Here is a 22,445-nt window from a genome sequence, read left to right as displayed (position 1 = left end):
TTTTCAGTCTATAAAACACAGGATGGGTGAATCTATAGCGACAAAAAACTACATTAAGGATTCCTGAGGGGGTACGGTGGGGGTGGGGGTGCAACGGGGAGCTGATAACAGGAGCACGAGAAGGAAGAAAATGTTTGAAACTGATTGTGGAAGCGAATGTACAACACTGCGTGATACGATTGAACTGTGGAATGGTATGATGTCTGGATTCAGTCCTAATGAAATGGCTTGAAAGAAATGAAAGTCTCAGACGATACATTGGAAAGTAAGGACAAATAAAGCCACATTATCCCTGGGGGGCAAGAGTTTTCCTCTCAATAGACTAGGTGATTTGGAGGAAAACTAACAAATAAGCCTTAACTGCTGGGCACTCCGCGAGGGTCCCTGGAGTGATTTGATATTCATGTAAATTGGATCACCTGTCCACAGGTTCCAGTCATTTCTTCTCCCTGCGTTCTCTCAGAACACTGACCCCCCCTGGTCTGGAACAGGATGGCATCCTCTTTCTTTTCTGATTTTGGCCTGATGTGGTACCTGGGGGAGCTTAAAAAGGAGGAGTTCAAAAGATTCAAGATGCTCCTGAGAAAAGAGGCTATAGATCTTGGACTTGAGCCAATCCCCTGGACGGAGGTAAGGAAGGCCACTCGGGAAGATCTGGCCAATCTGCTGATAAAGTGTTATAAGGAGGCGCACGCCTGGGACGTGACCTTCAGTATCTTCCACCGGATCGAGAGAAAGGATCTCTGTGAGAAGGCCAAGAGGGAGAGTGCTGGTGAGTGATCCTGGGGTGGCCAGGAGGCCTCTCTCTTTAAAAAAATCATTTTATTGGGGCACATACAACTCTCATCACAATCCATACATACATCAGTTGTGTCAAGCACATTTGTACATTCGTTGCCCTCTTCATTCTCAAAATACTTGCTCTTCACTTAAGTCCTTGGTATCAGTTCCTCATTTTCTCCCTCCCTCCCTGCTCCCCCTCCCTCAGGGACCCTTGGTAATTTATAAATTATTATTTTGTCATGTCTTAACACTGTCTGACGTGTCTCTTCACCCACGTTTCTGTTGTCTGTTTCCCAGGGAGGAGGTTATATGTAGATCTTTATAATCGGTTCCCCCTTTACCACCCCACTTCCCTCCACCCTCCTGATATCGCCTCTCTCACCACTGGTCCTGAAGGGATCATCTGTCCTGGATTCCCTGTGTTTCTGTTCCTATCTGTACCAGTGTACATCCTCTGGTCTAGCTGGGTTTGTAAGGTAGAATTGGGATCACGATAGTGGGGGGAAGAAGCATTTAGGAACTAGAGGAAAGTTGTATGTTTCATTGTTGCTACCCTGCACCCTAACTGGCTCGTCTCCTCCCCAAGACCGTTCTGTAAGGGGGTGCCCTGTTACCTACAGATGGGCTTTGGGTCTCCTCTATGCACTCCCCTGACCAACCCAGGGACAAGGGAACAACAAGTGATCCAAACTAGTGGCAAGGAGGGTGAGAGAGGCCTGGTAGGGATTCATCAGAAGGCCTCTTTTGATGAGGACTGTGTGTCCAGACCTGTGCTAACGTGCGTGTGTGTTGAGATGTGCTGTGCTTATGTATCTACAACCAGGAAGGGCAAACTTTCCCTGTGTCTGATCAGAGTGATAGTTTAGACTTGACAGACCACAGAGTCTCTGTCGCAGCTACTCAACGCTGCCTCTGTAATGGCCAAGCAATGGCAGCCACTAGGTAAATGAAGGGCATAGCTGCGTCCCAGGGAAGCTTGATTGACAACACCAGGCTGTGGACCGGCTTTGGCTCCTGGCCGGTGTGCTGACCTCTGAGAAGTACAATGTTAAGGCCGAAAAGCAGATGTGTGAGTGTTTGACTCTGGTGCGTTCTGTCATTTTCCTTCTCCCCTCCTCGCTGACGCAGGATATACGAAGTTGTATAAAAATCACGTAAAGAAAAACTTAATCAGCAGGTGGTCCCAAGAGCTCTACACCAAGATTTACGAGCACTTTGAGCCGAAGGAACGGGACTATTTGGAGCTCCTCTTTGCGCCTACGTCAACCGGGGAACAGCCACGGACTGTGGTCGTTATGGGCACCCCTAAATTTGGGAAGACGACCTTCCTGCTCAAGTTGATCATGGCCTGGGCAGTGGACGCCGTCTATCGCGACAAATTCCTGTACGTTTTCTACTTCTGCTGCCGGGAAGTGAAGGACATGGCAGCCACGAGCCTGGCGGACTTGATTTCCAGAGACTGGCCCAGCTCTTCGGTACCAATAGCAGAAATCGTATCCCAACCAGAGAGGCTCTTGTTCATCGTGGACAGTTTGGAGCAGATGACGTGTGCTCTGAGTGAACTCGAGTCAGACCTATGCAGTGACTGGACGTGCCAGCAGCCGGGAGAGGTGGTCCTGGGTAGTTTGCTGAAAAAGAAGATGCTCCCAGAGGCCTCGGTGCTCATTGCCACCACAGGCTCGAGGCAACAGGACGTCCAGGATCAACTGGAGCGCCCAGAAGTTATAAAGCTCATGGGATTCGATGAGAGCGACAGAAAGCTGTTCTTCGCCTGTTTCTTTCAAGACCGGAAGCGAACCGCGGAGGCCTTCCGGCTTATTAGAGAAAACAAGCAGCTCTTTAGCATGTGCAAAATCCCCATCCTCTGCTGGCTGGTGTGCTCTTGCCTGAAGCAGGAAATGGAGAGGGGCAGGGATCCAGCGCTCGCCTGTCACAGCGTCACCTCTGTGTACACGTCCTTCCTCTTGAACTCGTTTGCGCCCAAGGGAGCCCCCTGGCCACATCTGCCCAGCCAGGCCAGAATAAAGGGCCTGTGCTCGCTCGCTGCGGAAGGCATGTGGACCAACACGACCGAGTTCAGTGATGAGGATCTTGGGCGGAACGGATTGGGAGAAAGTGACATCTCCGCCTTGCTGGACTTGAAACTGCTTCAGAAGTGCCGGGGCGCTACGCGTTTGTACGCGTTCATCCACTATTGCTTGCAGGAGTTCTGCGCCGCCATGTTCTATATGATAACGGACCCCCGGGATCACCCCAACCCAGCTGTGGGGAGCATCGAGTCGCTGCTCCTGCTCTTCCTGACGAGAGACAGGGAGCACTGGGTGTTTCTGGGGTGCTTTCTGTTTGGCCTTTTACATCCAGAGGATAGAAAAAAACTGGAGGCCTTCTTCGGCCACCAGCTCTCCCAGAACGTACTGCAGCACATCTACCAGGGCCTGAAGAGTTTAGGCAAACATGAACTTCGGGAGGCCGAGGTGGACTTCCTGACGTTGTTTTACAGTCTGTTTGAGATGCAGGACGATGTCTTCGTGAGAAAGGCGATGGTCTGCTTCCCAGAAATTCAGATCTGCATCACGGACGACGCGGACCTGATGGTTTCTGCCTACTGCCTACAACTCACCACTGATGCAAAGAAACTCTTTCTCTCCATCCAGAATGTCTTCGACGAGACGAATGGAAACCAATTTACGTGAGTCCACCCGACAACTGTCTTCCTAGCTCCTCCCCAGCATCCGAGGTGTGGCTGACAGAGAGGCTCGTATGTAGTATCGTGGGGAGGGTCTCCCCTTTATGCCTTCACCTCTTGACTTAACTCTGCTTGGCGTGCGTGACCTTGTGCAGGAGACTCGCCCTTTCTTATGCCACAGTTGCCTCATTGTACGGGGCTAGTAGTAGGCTACCGTAAACCACATTGGAGGTGGACTTATCTGACCGCCCCGGGCTTCCCTATTGCCATGAGGAAAGGCTCAGGCGCGCCTCCATGGTCCATCCTTCTTTACCTATTCTGACACCAACCGTTCCTCCCACGCCACTCTACGTCTCTGCCGGGCCTGGTGATTCGTTGCCATGGTCACTCAGAAGTCACAATACTCACGGTGGCGGGGACTCAGTAGGGAAGCTCACAGGTCACCACAAGTCAGGATCAGCAAACAGGAAGGACACAGGCATCGGTCTCCGCAACAACAGCCAAGTCTCTCTCTGTTCTCAGCCTCTCAGCCGTGTGATAGCCACGTCTCTCCGTGGTGCTGATCTGTTGGGCTTTGCCGCCATGGGCTGGGAAGCCAGTCCACCTGGCGCTCTGTTCTACAGTTCTGCAGTCGCAGGCCAGATTAGAAGACACACCAGCGTTTCTGTGCCGCTGCCCGTCTCTGACCCTCTCCTTACTTCCGGCAGAGATCTTGGACATGCTCTTCCATGCTCTTCTGGGTTTCTCTTCTCTCTTCGAAGATGGCTCGGGCCTTATAGCCAGGGGGCTGGTAATGAAAACGAACCAGTCCCCCGGATTAGGGTGACACGCCCTGTGCACACAGTCCCAACCAATCATTTGATGGGAAGGTAAAAGTCACTCTCAGAAATTTCACTCCATCACATGTGGATCCCACATCCCGTGGTAATGCGAAGACTGGGCTGAGAACATGTGGGTGGGTTCTGAAATGCGGCTGTCTGGTGGTGGTGGTGGGGTCCCAGAGTTGATTCCAGCTTACTGCAACCCTACGTGACAGAACAGACCTGCCCACAGGGTGTTTCTAGGCTGTAATCTTTTATTTTTCCAGTCATTTTATTGGGGGCTCATACAACTCATCACCATCCATCCATCCATCCATCCATCATCCATCCATCATCCATTGTGTCAAGCACATTTGTACATTCGTTGGCTAGGCTGTAATCTTGACAAAAACAGATCACCAAATGTTTCTCAGAATTGCTCAGGAGGTCAGGAATGCCAGCCTTTCCCTCGTCACTTGGCCAACGTGCCCCAAGGCTACTTTCTTATTAGCTAATCGGTATTTACAATGAATGAATGCATCATCCAGAGAGATGAAGCTCTGGAACCTGGAATTTGATCAAGACGTCCTTTGACCTCATAACCCGAAATTATCATATATACTTGAATATAAGCCAAGATTTTTCAGCACTTAAAAAAAGTTTTTTTCCAGCACATTTTTTATACTGAAAAAGCCCCCCAGTTTTTTTGTGGCAAAATTAGGTGCCTCAACTTATACTCAAGTATATAAGGTATCTTTTAAAATTTATCCTCGGATGCTTATAAATTATAATTCATTCGGCATTCAGATGCCTGGTGTCCAGGAAGATGACTGATTCTGCTGAGATTGTTGAGAGTAAGTCCTTGGGGGGCACAGAGGGTTTGCGGAAGACGAAAGCCTGAAGATGGGAGAGTCGAGCCCACCCAGCAGCAGCACAGCAGAAAGAGCTGGCGTTCTGTGTCCGTTGCTATCTGAGTGAGGTGACACGGTGACGCCGTGGAGCACAACTCTCCTCTGATTTGGGCACACGAGGTTGCCAGGAACTGGAGCCTGCGAGAGCGCAGTGGGTCCGGTTTTTCCGGTTCGATGTCCCGCGAATGGCTTGGGCTGACTCTTGAGCCTTGAAGAGCCAAGCCTCTCCTCCTCCTTTCCCACAGGTCGAGTTGCAACCTTGTCCACTGGCTTTGCATCTGCTCTGTGCTCATCACCAACAAAAACCTCAGGACCCTTCAGATCACGGAGAGCACCTTCGATGAGTCGTCCTGTGTGGCTTTGTGTAAACAGCTGAGAGACCCCAAGTGTCGAATTCAAAATCTTGAGTAAGTTGGAGATCAATCCAGGCGTGAGGGTATCCTAGAAACAACAAGTTAGCCTGAGTGTTCAGGTGAGTCCAATGGGTATAAAAGAATTACAATGGAGAGCAGGCCTCCTCGGTCCCCAACTTACTTGAGCATTCTTGGGTGTGTGTGGGGGGGACCAGCTTGTGCACTGTAGGATGCTTACAAAGCAGCATCCCTGGCCTCTACACACCAGATGCCACTGGAAACCCCAACCCATTGTGACAACCCAAAGGCCTCCAGGCGTCAAATGTCCCCTTGAGGGCATCTCTTCCCCCATTCTAGAGCCATTGTCCTGGGGTGGCTCACAGAGTGAGGTGTGCACTCAGTGACGCCTTACCTCTTTACAAGGGCATTCCTAGGGGCGGATTGGGGGAGAAGCAGTATGAAACCGCATTCTTTCTCCGATATTCACACAACCTCCCTGGAGAGGCGGGCTCGCCCGGGTGGAGAAGCACTGAGCCCACTGGGCTGGTAGGTAAACCATGCCTTCATCACAGGACAGGAAAGAGACCGTGTGATGTGAGCATCTCGGTGACTGTCACAGGCTGCTTTGGATGACACTGACACTGACCCCGACCTGTCTTTGTTGTTGCAGAATGCATTCGGTCTCCTTCTCGGGCAAGAACTGGATTTTCTTTGAGGCTTTCCCCAACAGCCTGCAACTAACATACGCGGACATCCGCAATATACAGGCGAGCCATAGTGACATACGGTTGCTCAGTAACGCTTTGAGGGAACCGCTGTGCAATTTGGAGGATCTGCTGTAAGTCTCTGTTTTTTCCCTCTGATGGGTTGACTTCAGGAGAGAGCTGTGTGTGTGTTTTAAAAAATTTAAATTAAGATTCCTAAGTCGGTACAACCACTTTAGTAAACAACCGGCCTGTTCCCAGCTATCCTATTGTGTCATCCAGAGATTTCACTCTCCGGGGTGCACTCGTACTGTTGCTAGGGGCCCCCTAGTGGGTTCCAACTCGTAGTGACTCAAGCGCAGCCAACGAACTCCTACCCGAGCCTGTGCCGTCTCCACGGTGGCTCTCCTGTGTGAGCTTATTGCTGCAGCTGTCTTGGTAAAGGAATTCCTCTTTGTTTTTTCTTTTTCTTTTTCTTTCTGCCCCTCTACTTCACCAAGCACGATGCCCTTCTCCAGGGTCTGGTCTCCCTGGAAACGTGTCCAAAGTAGGTGAGACAAAGTCTCGCTGTCCTTGCCTCTAAGGAGCATGCGGCTATACTTCTTCCAAGACAGATGTGTTTGTTCTTTCGGCAGACTGTGGTACTTGCAGTAGAAAGTATGCTCAAGTTGCATATTGAAGTTTGCGGAAAACCCAAGTCACTGTGGAGATGACTCTGACTCACAATGGCCTCATGAGTGTTGGAGGAACCATGCTCCATGGGCTTTTTATTTCAATAGCTGATGTTGTGGAAGGAGATCTCCAGGCCTTTATTCCAAGGCACCTGTGGGTTAACTGGAGCCACCAGCCTTTCCGTTCGCAGCTGAGCCTTAGCCATTTACGCCACTTGGGAACTCCAGGTTTGCTGAGACCGGTATTAAAACATTCGTGGCAACTTTATTCATAACACCTGAAAAGTTGAAGCCTGGCGTTTGGCAGGTTGATCCGTGTTGTAGAATAAGTCCGTAAGGAATCCTGGTGGTGCAAAAGTTAAGCACTCAGCTACTGACCTAAAGGTTGGTGGTTCAAGCCCACTAGCAGCCCCACAGGAGAAGGAAAGAGCCCTCTACTTCCATGGAGATGCTTGCTGTTGGGTGCAATGAAGTCTGTTCAACCCACAGCGACTTTGCACAACAGGGTGAAACCCTGCCCGGTCCTGCACCAGCCTCACAAGGGTCCCTGTGCCTGAGCCCATTGCTGCAGCCCTGGCGTCCGTCCATCTCCTTGAGGGCCTGCCTCTTTTTCTGCTGGCTCTCGACTTTGCCCAACACGACGTCCTTCTTCAGGGTCTGCTCTCCTGACAACGTGTCCAAAGTCTGCAAAATGAAGTCTTGCCGTCCTTGCCTCTAAGGAGCTCTCTGGCTGTCCTCCTTCCACAACAGATCGGTTTGTCCTTTCAGCCGTCCAGGGCACTTTCAGTGTTCTCCAACACCATGATTCGAATGCGCTAGTGCTTCTTCAGTCTTTTTTCTTTCTTTTTTTTTTTTTTTAACAATTTATTGGGGCTGAGACAATTCTTTTCACAGTCCATACATATACATACATCAATTGTATAAAGCACATCTGTACAGTCTTTGCCCTAATCATTTTTTTCTCTTTTCTTCTTTTACATTTTATTAGGGACTCCAACAACTCTTACCACAATCCATACATATACATACATTAATTGTATAAAGCACACCCATACATTCCCTGTCCCAATCATTCTCAAGGCATTTGCTCTCCACTTAAGCCCCTTGCATCAGGTCCTCTTTTTTTTCCCCCCCTCCCTCCCTTTTCCCCCCTCCCTCATATGCCCTTGGTAATTTATACCTCGTTATTTTGTCATATCTTGCCCTATTCGGGGTCTCCCTTCCCCCCTTCTCTGCTGTCCCTCTCCCAGGGAAGAGGTCACATGTGGCTCCTTGTAATCAGTTCCCCCTTTCCAACCCACTCACCCTCCACTCTCCCAGCATCGTCCCTCGCGCTCTTGGTCCTGGAGGTATCATCCACCCTGGATTCCCTGTATCTCCAACCCTCATATGTACCAGTGTACAGCCTCTGTCATATCCAGCCCTGCAAGGTAGAATTCGGATCATGGTAGTTGGGGGGAGGAAGCATCCAGGATCTGGGGGAAAGCTGTGTTCTTCATCGATACTACCTCACACCCTAATTAACCCATCTCCTCTCCTAAGCCCCTCTATGAGGGGATCTCCATTGGCCGACACTTGGGCCTTGGGTCTCCACTCTGCACTTCCCCCTTCATTTAATATAATATATATATACACATACATATATACATATACACATAAATACACATATATACACACACATATCTTTTTTTTTTTTGCATGATGCCTTATATCTGGTCCCTTGGGCACCTCGTGATCGCACTGGCCGGTGTGCTTCTTCCATGTGGGCTTATTTGTTTCTGAGCGAGATGGCCGCTTGTTCACCAGTCTTTTTTCTTTAAATCATTTTATTGGGGCATCTTAACAGCTCTTATCACAATCCATCCATCCATGGTGTCAAGCACAATTGTACATTCGTTGCCATCATCAGTCTCAAAGCATTTTCTTCTTCAGTCTTCCTTATTCAATGTCCAACTCTCACATGCAGAGGAGGCCACTGGAAACAGCTTGTCTTGGGTCAGGCGCACCTGAGCCCTCAAAGTGACACTCTTACTTCTCAGTCCTCTACAGAGGTCTCGTCCCGCAGATTGACTTAAAGCAGTGCGCCTTTTGATCTCTTGATGGCTGCTTCCGTGAACATGATGGTGGACCCAAGCAAGACTACATCCTTGAGAAGGTCAACTTTTTCCTCTGTTTACCATCATGCTACCTAGTTGATTACCTGATTGATTACAGCCTTGGAAACCTTATGGGGCAGTTCCACTCTGTCCCATGGGATCAGTTGGAGTCAGAACAGACTCAGAAGTACTCAACAATAGCAGCAACAAGGAGACAACAGCTTCAGTCATTCCTTTTCATGGCTATGTAGTTTTCCCTCATATCGACCTACTGTATTTTGTTTATCCATTTATCATTTCCTGGACACTGGGTTATTTCTACACTTTGACTACAGAATTGCCTGTTTTCTCAGGTCTTGAAACTTGTTCAGTCTCTGACCAAGTCTTTCAGACTTTCTGTCCTCCATTAAGATTCCTACAAACCCATCTGGTCTGAACATTGGCCCGAGGGATTAGAAAAGGAGGAAAAGTGAAAGTGGGAAAAAAAGAAAAGATCCAACTTCACTGCTTCCGCCCAGTGAGTTTTCTTCCTCTTCGTTTCTGTCTCTACGGCGAACTCCAGCTTTCTCAGCCTTCACTGCCCTTTAGAAACGATTGCCTCATCTGACCTCATGGAGCCTGGCTCCCAGATGAACTGCCAAGAGCTTTCCAGCTTTGGGTCGTATAGGTAGGCCTGGGATGCATTTTCACTTGGTTTTGCCCAGTTCTGAAGCAAACGGAACCCAATGCTGACTCTTTGAAAATAGTATCCTAACATCAGAAACCTCATTAACGCCATGCATTGCCTCAGAGTCAGCCTGGAGAGAAGGCGTTTGGAGCCTTGAAATGGTGGTTTTCCAGTTACGCTTTTCTTTCTTGACAGTCAGTCGTGATATCTGCACTCCACTGTCTCCATGTATTGCTCATATTTTGCGTGGAAACTAAGCCGCGGGGAGAGTGATCGAGATCCTAGAAACCCACGGTTTCTGGCAGCCCGAACCAGCTCACCGCCAGCAAGTCTATACTGACTCACAGCGACCCTATAGGAGAGGGTAGACCATCCCTGTGGGTTTCCGAGACGAATTCTTCATGAGAGTAGAAAGCCCGTCTTTCTCCCACTGACCGGCTGGTGGTTTCGAAGTGCTAACTGCAGATTGCAGCTCATTGCATCGCCACTAGGCCGCCAGCACTCCCAAGCCCAGTCCAGCAAGCCCCCGATATAGAGCCTTTTGGTTCACAGTCCCAGACTTCATTTCTGGAACAGTCTCTAAGGAGGCTCCACATAAGCAGTGGCCCCTCTAACCAAATGCCGGGAAGAAGAGTCAACACATGCAAGGACCCTGAGTTTGGGGCTGGCATCAAGATGACTCCAGCTCATGATGACTTCAGGGGTTACAGAGCAGAAGGACTCCATGAGGTTTGTCCTGGCTGCAATCTTTACAGATGGGTCTTTGGTGGCATAGTGGTTAAACACTAAGCTGCTCCCTGAAAGGTCACCAGTTCTAATCCACCAACCACACCATAGGAGAAAAGACTGGTTGTTCCTGCAAAGATCAAAACCTAGGAAAACCCTACAGGGCAGTACCAGTCTGTCACACGGGTCGCTTTGAGTCAGAATTGCCTATGACATATAACTTCAACAACAAACCTTTATGGAGGCAGGTCAACAGGTCTTCTGTGGTATCATGTCACGGGTTCTAACCACCAGTCCTTCAGTTGGCAGCCAAGTACAAGCAGCTTGTGACTTGGGTCAGTAGGGAAAAAAAGGGGTGGGGGCAAGAAGGCATAGCTGTTGAGTTGATTCCGTCTCCTAGCAATGCTATAGGACAGAGTAGAACCGCCCAGGGGTTTCCAAGGCTGAAATCTTTACAGAAAAAGATCACCATATCTTTTCTCCCATGGAGTCGATTGGTTAGCAGATGAGTGTTTTACCACCGTGCTGCCAGGACCCAGTCACAAAGCCCCTGAGTCATGTAGAGGTGCTGAGGAGATGCATTTGGGGAGCCAGCAAGCAGGTGGGATAGTCAAGCAACAGGAGAGGACCAGAGTGTCTGGGAGACAGGAATGGAGGAACAGGCAAGTGGCTTCTAGAAAACTCAATGGGCTTGATGGTTCCACTTAATGATGATGGAAAGTTACTGGGGCATCGAAGTCAAGGATGGATGTGAGTGGAGTCCCAGGGTGGTGTGCCAAAAGATTGGTGGGTTGAGCTTGCCAAGAGATGCTTTGGAAGATAGACCTGAAGTCCACTTAGGTAAGGTCTCAGCCCTTGACACCTGGGGGCACAGGTCTAGTCCAGGACACACGGGGTCACCAGGAGTCGTAACTGACCCAACAGGAGCTGATTTTCTTGGGGTTTAGTGGATAGAAGTGGAGCTGCATCTCTGGGAGACCGGCTGGCATAGTGGGTGGACATTGGGCAGCCAATGGCAAGCAGTTCGAAATCACCAGCCACTCCTTGGGAGACAAGAGGCGGCTTTTCATCCCTGTAAAGAGTTAGTCTCAGAAATCCATGGGGACTGTGAAGTGTACGTCCTGCAAACACGTGTGCTTCCAGGCCTTTGTGTCACCAGCATTGTTGGGGTTGAGTGCCTTCAAGTCATTTCCAACCCACGGGGACCCCAGTGTGTCACGGGAGGACAGTACTCCATCGAGTTTCTGTGGCCGTGTTCTTTCAGAAATGGACTCCCACGGCTTCCCCCTACCAAGGAGAGGCTTCAGGAGCTCTGGCTGCCAACCTTTCCGTTAGCCGTTGAGCTCTTCTCGGGTCAGAAAGAAGAGAAAAGAAATTCGAGGGGGCTAGAAAGCAAATGAAACGTGATGTTTTCTTCCTCTTGCAGGCTGATAAATTGTAATCTCTCAATCATCGATGGTGAAATTTTTGCCTCAGTTCTAAAAACCAATAAGAAGCTGAAGTACCTGAACCTGTCCTACAACGACCTGGGCGAGAGTCTGCGCGTGCTGTTTAAGACCCTGTGCCTGCCGGACTGCAGGCTGGAGGCCCTGGCGTAAGTGAGCCCTGGAGGGGTCTGTTTGGGAAACTGTGGCAGCAGGCTGAACTTGGACAAGCTGACTCCCATCCATCCATTCATGGGGAGAACAGAACAATCAAGCCTCTAAGAATCAGCCACCCTCGAGTCTACTCCTAGACGTCTTAAGGAAACTGAGCGTATTCATAAAGGGCATGTACTAAATTCCCAAAGGGGTTACAGCAGCTGCTGCAGTAGCCGTTGCCTGCTGCTAAAATGACAAGTGAACTCTCAAAGCTAAGTAGTTACTAAGAACAGCAGAGCAAAATACCTATGGGCCAGACGACCAATTTAATACGAACTGCACTACTCTTAAGACACTCTGGTGGCGCAGTGGTTAAGGTGCTCAACTACGCACTCAAAGTTTGGTTGGTTAAACTCACCGGCTAATCCATGGGGTTGGAGCAAAGCAGTTGGGGGCCAGGGGAAATAGGAGAGGGAAAGAGGAGAGAGAGAAGTCCACTTCCATAAAGATTTAGAGCCTCGGAAACCCTGTGGGGCAGTTGTATTCTGTCCCATAAGGTGTCTATGAATCGGTATCAACTCACAGGCAAAGAGTTTGTCTTGAGTTTGTGCTGCTCTCGAAAAGGAGTTACAACAGTGTAGTGATTAAGCACTCGGCCACCAACAGAAAGGTTGGTGGTTCAAACCCAGCAACCACTCCACAGGGGAAAGAGGTGCCACCTGCTTCCCCGCCCCGCCCCCCCTCAAAAAAAAATCCACAGCCTTGGAAACCCTGGGCAGCAGTTCTAGTCTGTCCCACAGGATTCCCACGAGTTGGAGCGGAGTCTACAGCAGTGAGCTTGGCTGATGTTTTCATTTCCATCTTTATGGGAACAGGTCGCCAGGTCTTATTTGCCATGGAGTCATTTGTGGGTTCTGTCAACTAGACCTGACCACAGCAGTCCAACTTTTAGCCCTTGCTAAGAGCTCCATTGGGGCTCTTTGTGGTCTAGAAAACCCTGTGGGGTAGTAGTTCTGCATCACTCTTTGCTGGCGAGTTGATGCGCATTCATAGAGACCTTGAGGTCAAACCCGACTAGACAGTGCCTTCCAGCAACAGGGTCTTTTTAGCTACTCAAATATCCCCTGGAGGAGCTGTCAGGAAGATCATGAAGACTGCCTGTGGGTGAGAGGACTGGGAGGCAAGGAGATGGTGTGGAAGATCTTTTCCCTGTTTAGACTCCTGGGTTTTTCTAACTATTGGAATGAAAGGATATCCTGGGAATGAATGAATTAATGAGGGGATTTGTGCAACCAAGACTGCACAGCCCACAAAACCCAACTTATACCCGGACCTTTGCACATGCTGAGACCTCTGGTTCAAACAGTACGTCGTCGTCCTGCGGCTCAAAGTCGGCAGTTCAAAACCACCAGAGGCTCCACAGGAGAAAAACAGGCTTTCTCTTCGTGTCTAGAGTTAGTCTCTGAAACCCTGTCCTGCAGGGTGGCTATGAATCAGCATCAACTTGACAGTGAGTTTGCTTGAGTATGGCATGATGAGATGTCTAACACACAAAAGTAAAATGCCAAGTACAAAGGCCAAGAGAGAAGACACGGAAACATACAACCTTAAGGGTCTTCTATAAATGAAATGGCCTAATGCCGCTTGATGAGAGACGGTAGAGCGTTCAAGGTGTATGTCCATTATAAAGCATAAGCCCTCCGTTAAAATCGTGTAATAGATAACAGCTGACAGAAAGCGAAAACAACACCATAAAAAATTCCCAGCCCAAAAGGCAGCAGAAAAAGAAGTAAAACAGAACCAAGAAGCATTGGCTCCGATAGAAAGGTTGATTTCATCTTAGCTGTGTCAGGAATCGCATGAAATCGTCAGGGCAGGATAGCCGAGCATAGTCAGAGATGGTCCCATCAGATTCAGAAAAGCGAGACTCGATATGTGACGGCAGTGAGTGAGTGACTTCATATGCCCCTTCTCAGTGCTCTTTCAACCCCGCCAAGACGATGGGTGGCAGTGAGGTGGCATCAGGTCCCTTCAGACCAATGTCCAACAGAAGGGAGCGCTGCCTGGTCTGCACACAGTCATGTTGGGACCCCGTGTTGCGGCCACGGCAGTCAGTCCGTCCGTCGTTCTGAGAGTCTATTTCCCGTTGCCCTTCTGAGACTACGCAACTAAGATGCTGTCCACTAAGGGGATCGGACAGCTTGCTAATCATGCGAATAGGGTGGAATGGGGCCATGCAAATTAGTACATGAAGTCGAATGAAGGGGACCGGTCAGGTTTATCATTCCATTAGGCTAAAAACGAGCCACCTCAAAGGCAGAGAATAGGGCACCTGACTACTCTCGAGAAAGAATGGGCAGGAGTGGAGTGCATGATTTGGACCCCACATCCCGGTGCTGGGGGTCCAGACTTTAGGAGAAAGAACTGTAACACTAGAGAGGGGAAGTAGCAAACAAAACAGAGAAACAGTGGCAGCAGAACTGGCGGGGAGGGGTGCAGCAAGAGAGAGCTCAGTGGGCTTGGCCTCACAGGAAGTAAGAGAGCTGAGCAGCATCAGGCAGGGGGTGCCTCTGGGCATTTGGCAGAGCAAGGCTTGCCAACTCATGGAATGAAAGAACTGAGATGTTGGGGGCCAGGCTTACTAGGGTTGGGTGTCTGAGCACGTGTAGAACTAGAGAGATTTATAACAATTTCCTGAGCAGGGCAGGGACTCTGCTGATGGGCCAAGAGCCAGTGAGAGGCATGGCTAAGAAAATGCAGTCCTAACTGAAGAACTGTATCCTTAGCAGTTTTGAGCCTGATTTGGAACCTGTTGCCTCCCGAATGAGCCCTATCGTTTTGAGTCTCTCATTGCAATGAATGCGCAAACCCAGCAGAGACGTAGTGCGGAGGGAGGCGCGGTGGTGGTAGAATCGGTGATGAGTTTGACAAGAGGAGGTATGTCTCAAGCATCCTCTCTCTCCTTCCCTTGTGCTCATTTTCTCACGTGTTTGTCCTCCCAGGGTGGCTGGCTGCAACGTCCGTGAACCTTTCTGGGAGAACCTCTGCGAAGTATTCCTGTGCAGTAAAAAGCTGGTGCATATAGATGTCAGTGCAAACATCTTGAAAGACCATGATTTGAAGCAGCTCTGCGAGGCCATAAGACACCCAAACTGCATCCTGGAGTCACTGTGGTAGGTGGTTGGTTGGTCCGTTCATTTGTAGCCTGGGCCTCCTTGTAAGTGCTACGGACAGATAGAGGCCACCGAGAAGACACTTGACTTGGATGAAGTATCTGCACCTAAGAACGGAAAGGCGAGAATACGCTTCGTCTGGGTTTTTGGTGCTCTAGGTTCGGGTGAACAAATGTGTATGTTGGTTTTGACGTCACACGTTAAATGGATTGGAAAATGGAGCCCCGCTGGTACCAATAGTCAGTTGTCCAACGGCTACCTAGGAGGTTGGTGGTTCTCACGCTACGGAGCTGGTGATTTGCTCTGCCGTGAACATTGCAGCCTGGAATACCCTTGTGAGGCAGCTCTACCCTGTGACACCATATGATGTCACTATTAGTTGGAATTGACACGGTGGCCACCAGTAGCAACAGCGATTGACATCAGGGAAGACCAATCACTGGAAAGGAACATACGGATTGGTAAAACCCCCAAGCCCACTGCCATTGAGTAGATTTAGACTTAGAGAAATCCTTTAAGAACAGGATAGAACTGCTCCTGTGGATTTCCAGGAGTGTAACTCTTTACATCAGTAGAAAGTCCCATCTTTACCCAGCTGGTGGCTTTGAACTACTGACCCAATAACCATGATGCCACTGTGACTCTCTAACTGCCTGTTATTCCTTTCAGAAGTGCCATTGTTTTTCCACACTGATCCCCACTTTAGGTCCCTGTCCTCTTGGTTTACTCTTTCCTTTGGAATTTCAGCCCTCTTTTTCTACCTGGTGTAATTTATCCATGTCCTGGAATGTGTAAGACAGATCCTACTAGTCATAAAATCTCCCCTCAGCCCCAAGTAATACAACTCTCAATCTCTGTCCTCCTCTCTCCCCCCCTCTCTCCCCCCCTCTTTCCCCCCTCTCTTCCCCCCTCTCTCCCCCCCCCACTTTCCCCCCCCACTCTCCCCCCCCCACTCTCCCTCCCCCACTCTCCCCCCCCACTCTCCCTCCCCCACTCTCCCTCCCCCACTCTCCCTCCCCCACTCTCCCTCCCCCACTCTCCCTCCCCCACTCTCCCTCCCCCACTCTCCCTCCCCCACTCTCCCTCCCCCACTCTCCCTCCCCCACTCTCCCTCCCCCTATCTTCCCCCCTCTCTGACTCCTTTATTCATAGCCAACAAACTAGTAATTTTACTGTTAGTTGCCACTGAGTTGACTCAAGTATTAGTAGATTTATATACAGTGTTGTACAGTCCTGCACCATCTTCATGATCGCTGGTGTGTTTGAATACACCCTGGTAGTTTAGTGACCCGTTAACCACAAGGTCAGCAGTTCGAAACTACCGTCTGCTCTGAGGGAGAAAAATCAGGCTCTCTACTTCCATCAAGAGTTACCATCTTGTAAATCCACAGGGGGAAGTTCCACCCTGTTCTATAGGGTCCTTCTGAGTTGGCATCAACTCAATGGCTGTGAGGGTTGGTTGGTTGGCTGCAGCTATTGTGTCAACCCATCTCATGGAATGTTTTCCTTCCTTTTTGTTGATCCTGCATTTTCCCAATCCATGATGTCCTCTTCTCAGGATTGGTCTTCCCTGAGGATGTTCCCTGTTTGCTCTTGTGTGCTATCAGGTCGGTGCCGATGGATCTCGACACCGCCAGCAGTGCTCCTTTTTCTGTCCTGTAGGGTCCCTCTGAGTCGGAATCAACTCATTGGCAGTGACTGACACAGAGCAGTAGCGTGTTCTCAGGTTTTCTAGACTGAAATATGTACAGCAACAAATTATTGGCATTTCTTCCACAGAACAAGCAGGTGGGATCACATTGCCAAGGTTTAGACTCGTGTTGGAGTGTGCATAATGTGTCCACCCCCGCCCCCCGGGACCTCATCTTTTCCTATGACCACATCCAATGGTTGTACATGCTTGAGCATCACATCCGGGCTTCATTTTGCTTTGCTTTGCAGTCTGTCAAAATGTCTCCTCACCAGCGAGCACTGTCGGAGCATTGCTGCGGTCCTCGTCAGCAAACCAACCATGATCAGTCTGGATATTGGGGAAAACGACATACAAGATGAGGGTATGAAGGTGCTATGCGAAGCTCTGGCCAATCCCAACTGCCGCTTGGAGAATCTTGGGTGTGTATTCTCAGGGGCATGGTGGAGTCTTTGTGGATGGTAGGAGATGGGGCACAGATGGGCAGAGAGAGAGAATATAAGATACACTGGGCATCCAACTCCCCAAATAAGGGCAGCATGGTTGGGCGTAATCCAAAAAAACAAACAAAACCAATTGTCATGGAGTCTACTGTAACTCAGTGGGGATGCTAGATCTCTTGAGACAAAGCTGTGCTCCACACAGTTTTTCCATGGCTGTTGTCTTGGTTTGGTTTGTTTTCAGCAGGTCACCTGATTCATAGAAGAGCACCTTTGTTGATTTGCATCTTCCCAGGATTCCTTGTTGCATAATTCTCTCTCACACTGTCATCGAGTCCATGCTGACTCATAGCGACTCTGTGGCTTTCCTAGTCTGTCACTGTTTATGGGCCTAGAAAGCCCAGTCTTTCTCCCTTGGAGCTGCTATTGGCTTTGAACTGCTGACTGTGGAGATCGCAGCCCAATGCATAACCACTACACCACCAGGACTCCATGATTGCATAATTAGTTTACTCCAAAACATATGCCCCTGGGCATGCAGGCAATTCCAGCTCACAGCAACACCGTGGCAATGGAGACCTTCCCTGTGGGGTTTCGAAGGCTGTATGCTTTATGGTAGAAGATGGCCACGTTTTTCCTGCCCAGCAGCTGGTGGGCTTGATCCTGTGACCTTTGGTTAGCAGCTGAACCCTTGAGCACAATGCTACTAAGGCTCCTACTAAGGCATTCCACCAAAGCCAACCCACTACCAGGGATCCAACTCTGACTCCTAGTGACCCTAAAGCACAGCCTGGAGTCCCCATAGGCTTCCCAAGGCTTTGTGGTGCACACTGCTGCGTCTTCCTTCCGCAGAGAGACCGCTGGGTTTAAACCATCAACCCTGAGGTTAAGGGGGTGCTTTAAGCACCAGGACTCCTAAGTTAAAAAAGGGGAATGCTCTCTTAATGGAATGAACTGTGGAGTCACAGTAGGAAGTCTGTGGACTCAGAGAGGAAGGGATGGCTGTGACAGCTCTAAAGCCTCCCCAGCGTGATATTGACGTGTCACCAGCACCGGAGGACACGATGCCGAGGGGCCCGCGTGATGCGGCTGGTTCTCAGTCGGCTGCTAACCCTGAGGATTGGTCCAAACCCACCCAGTGGTCTGCTTCCGAGAGCAGAGAAGCAAGGGAAATGCCGTGAAACCGTTCTGCTCCGTCCTGCGGGGTCGCTAGGATGTGCTGGTGGCCCACTCAATGACAACTGATAACAAGACTAGGATTGGGTACTCGGCGGACATTAATATTAATATTATCAAATGGCTCACATTTTGCATTTTCAAGAACTATCCATATTGGGAAGAGCCCTGTTGCCGTCATGATTACACGGTGGGCTGCTAATCACAAGGTCAGCAGTTCAAAACTACCCGTCACTCTGTGGGAGAAAGGTCAGGCTTTCTACTCCCGTAAAAAGGGACAGTCTCAGAAGCCTTACAGGGGCAGTTTGACCCTGCCCTGTAGGGTAGCCACGAGTCAGAATTGACTCAATGGCAGTGAGTTGGGTTGGGGTTTGGTATCCATATGGGACCTAATGGACAAAAACAGCTCCAAAGGTTAGATGGAAAACTTGGGAAGTGGGGCAGGCAGTATGTTGGTTGATGCAAGAGGAAGAGTTTGGGAAAGGGAGGTGGGTATGGCTGCAAGACTTGAAGGCTACCGCCAATGTCACTGAACTGCACACGCAGAACTTGTTGACTGGGTCTGTTGTGTAGGCTAACAACCACCACAAACACAATTTACACAATTCTCTGTTTTTCTTCTTTCTATTCTCTTCCCCCCACCTCCTCAAACTCATCTATTTATGTATGTATCTTATCAATTTGTTGTCTGGCTCACATCCAATCTATCAATGTCTCTATCTCTATCTCTATACACCCGTATTGTTATCCACCCACCCACCTACTCATCCACCTATCCATCCATCCATCCACCCACCCATCTATACATCCATCCATCCATCCATCCACTTATCCACCTACTCATCCACCTATCCATCCATCCATCCATCCATCCATCCATCCATCCACCCACCCACATACTCATCCACCCATCCATCCATCCATCCATCCATCCATCCATCCATCCATCCATCCATCCATCCATCCATCCACCCATCCATCCATCCATCCATCCATCCATCCATCTACTTATCCACCCATTCATCCACCCATCCATCCATCCATCCATCCACCCATCCATCCATCCATCCATCCATCCATCCATCCATCCATCCATCCATCCATCCATCCATCCATCCATCCATCCTTTTTGTTGTCTGGCTCACAGCCCAGCCCTCTGCCTCCTCCTTCCCCCGGAGGGCAAAGTCATCTCCCACGGTGTGTCTTGTCATTGCAGAGTGGAACAGTGCAAGCTGACCAGCGCCTGTTGTGAGCACCTCGCCTCTGCTCTTGCCCACAATACAGCTCTGTGGAGGGTAAACATGGTTGGGAATGCCTTGGGCCACAATGGATTGGAGGTGCTGTTTGAGGCCTCGAGGCACGCTCAGTGTCCCCTGAAGGTGCTTGGGTACGCTTGTGCTTGTTCTTTTCCTTGCTGGGGAGGCTAAGAATAAAGAGGCTGATGGGGTCCTGGAATGCTTAGACATGCAGTCCAATCTCATTGTGTTTAAAACCTGGATAATGTTTTCTGTCTCAGCGTTGCTGCAGGAATAAGACGGTGAGATAAGATACTTGTCCAGCGAGTAACTAGTGGGTAGGTGGCTGATAAATGGTAGTGCTTACTATTATCGTTTAACATAGTTATGGTGAGGAGCCCTGTGGCACAACAGTTAAGCACTCAGCCACTGACGGGAAGGTTGGTGGTTCAACCCCAACCAGTGTCGCTGCAGAAGGATGTATGGTGGGCTGCTTCTGTAAAAAGTCTAGCCAAGAAAACGCTCCTATCACAAGAGTCTGCTCTGAGCTGAAGTGGACTCAACCACATGCATGACCCAACAACACGGCTGTTATAATACAAGTCTGATGCCAGTCATAGGCTGACATAATGATCGAGCTGGGAGTTTTTATTATTTGAAGCGAACGCATAAAACACATACTAGCAGCTTGGGGTTCTCTCCACAACGTCTTCCGCTGAGTTCCTTCCCCAGTCTTGATGTTTAGGTGAAATTTAGGTGCTTTCTGTCGGGACCTTTACTCTGTCAAGTTAATGTTGACCCCTAGGGTCGTTCCCCCCCCCTACTCCCCCCCTACCCCCCACCCCCCGTAGGGTTTGCAAAGCTGTAATCTTTTGTATGAGCAGCCTGGCGAATTCAAACTGCTGACCTTTCAGGGAATGGTCAGGGGCTTTCACCATTGGCCCCCAGGGCTACTTCTCCATAGGTAATGGCCTCTAATTGGCAGCTTGGCAATGGCTACCATGTTTGGATCATTTACACGACAGAAATGGAGAAATGCTACGTATTGGAGCCGTGGCTGGGTCGGTTAAGGGCTGGGCTCCTCGCTGAAGGATCCGTGGTCCAAATTGGCCAGCAACTGCAGGCAAACAATGAGGCAGCCGGGGCCCATCAAGACTTGCAGCCCCAGGACGCCTACAGGGCACTTCTACCTCGCCTTCTGTCCCTTCAGAACCGGCGGTTTCCACGCTTATCGGCACATGATGCACACGAAGGGAGGGCGTCCAGAGCATCACGGAATTGTTTAATTTCATTCCACTCTTTGCCTTGCCTTTGGAGTGCCCTCCTTGTTTCCCATAGAAGCAGCACTAGATTCTCCTAGATGTTGAGAGAGAGAGAATGTAGAAAGACATGAGAGGGATTAAAATAATCTTTTATTGGGCGCTCTTACAGATATAACCATCCATAATTCAATTAGACCAGCCATCATCGTGCAATTACTGCAAGCACCATTTTCAAAACATTTTCTATTTTTCTGTTTAAGTGGCGAATGACCCTCACCCCCCTTATATTTCGCCAGCCTGAAAAAATCTGACTTTGACGAGGAGACTTGGGTCTTTGTGGAAGCTGAAAAGGAGCGAAACCCTTCCCTGACCATCACAGAGTTCATCTGAGACCGAGGTGGAGCCACACGTGGACAGATCATGGCACAAACTGCCCGACTCCTCCCAACTGGAGCACGGACTGGCTTCGAGTGGGAGCCGAGGGCCTTCTGTGTACCTATTTTGCATTAAAAATCCCTGGCACTGATGTGGGCTGCAGTTCTTCCAATGTGTTTTTATTTTTGTTTTGTTTTTCTTTCCTTGAGATGTGTTTATGTCGCGTGTGATTGTGTGGTTCTTTGCTTTGTGGCCTCAGACCAGCCGTTGAAATGTCCTACCCGAGACCTTTCTCCTCTGTCTCACCACAATATTTTAAGCGCTGAATAAAGTAATAGATTTAAGCAACTCAGAAAACAGAGAAAGGGGGGTGGTGGATGGGAATGAGCCAGGCTTGTTCCCAGAAGGCATAGTGTAGGTTGAAGGAACGGTGAGCCTTTCTCCGTGTTGACGGAAAAAGATGCTGGAAACACTGGAAATGCGAGGACAACATGGTCGTTCATATACTCCCTCCTTTGCTTGTCTCCTAGTGTTGTAGTTCAGACTCGCTCTCTCTTGACTGATGAAATGTAGAGACAGGAAGAAGCCCACTGACCGTGAGTAGAGTGGCTCATAGTCATCACAGTGATGAAGTGGCAGCCATTTTTATGGCTGGGGGAGTCACCACCACATGAACTGTACTAAAGGGTCACGGCACGAGGAAGGGTGAGAACCACTGCTTTGGGGCATGGAGGAACAGCCCCAGAGAGTTCCCAAGGCTTCAGTCTTTATAAGAGTGCAGCCTCATCTCTCCCATAAAACAGCTAGTGGGATTTGAACCCCTGGCCTGAAGTTAGCAGCCCCATAGCCAACCTGTGTTACCAAGGTCCTCTGGTAAAAGTTTAGAAATATATTTTTTAATTCCAAAGTACAGAATACCCATTCCTTTTTCCTTACCTGACATTACAAATAAAGGTAAAGATCCTTTCCACCACCAACCTTGGCTCATTTCCTTTCCCAGAAACCCCAGGAGTGACCTGATCATGAGACTCCTATATAACCTTCCACTGGCATTCAAGTTAGAACAGGGACCAGGGTGTCCACCAGGCATGTGTCAATTCAGGCCCCGAGGTGGGGT

The 22,445-nt window shown here is 49.6% G+C and overlaps 1 protein-coding gene across 1 annotated transcript; it reads left to right on the top strand.

Moving 5' to 3' along the window:
• Positions 1-492: 492 nt before the first annotated feature.
• Positions 493-21,343, top strand: LOC142432584 (NACHT, LRR and PYD domains-containing protein 4-like). Its single transcript, XM_075537809.1, has 9 exons — positions 493-772; positions 1,912-3,472; positions 5,426-5,587; positions 6,204-6,371; positions 11,824-11,991; positions 14,980-15,150; positions 17,092-17,264; positions 19,675-19,843; positions 21,250-21,343. Exons 1-9 carry the CDS (start codon positions 493-495, stop codon positions 21,341-21,343), a joined length of 2,946 nt encoding a protein of 981 aa, XP_075393924.1.
• The last annotated feature ends 1,102 nt before the right edge of the window (positions 21,344-22,445 follow it).

The sequence above is a fragment of the Tenrec ecaudatus genome, chromosome 18 (genome assembly GCF_050624435.1).
Source record: "Tenrec ecaudatus isolate mTenEca1 chromosome 18, mTenEca1.hap1, whole genome shotgun sequence".
Taxonomy (NCBI): Eukaryota; Metazoa; Chordata; class Mammalia; order Afrosoricida; family Tenrecidae; genus Tenrec; species Tenrec ecaudatus.
Note: the sequence above shows the minus strand (reverse complement) of the source record. Positions and strands in the feature narration are given on the sequence as shown.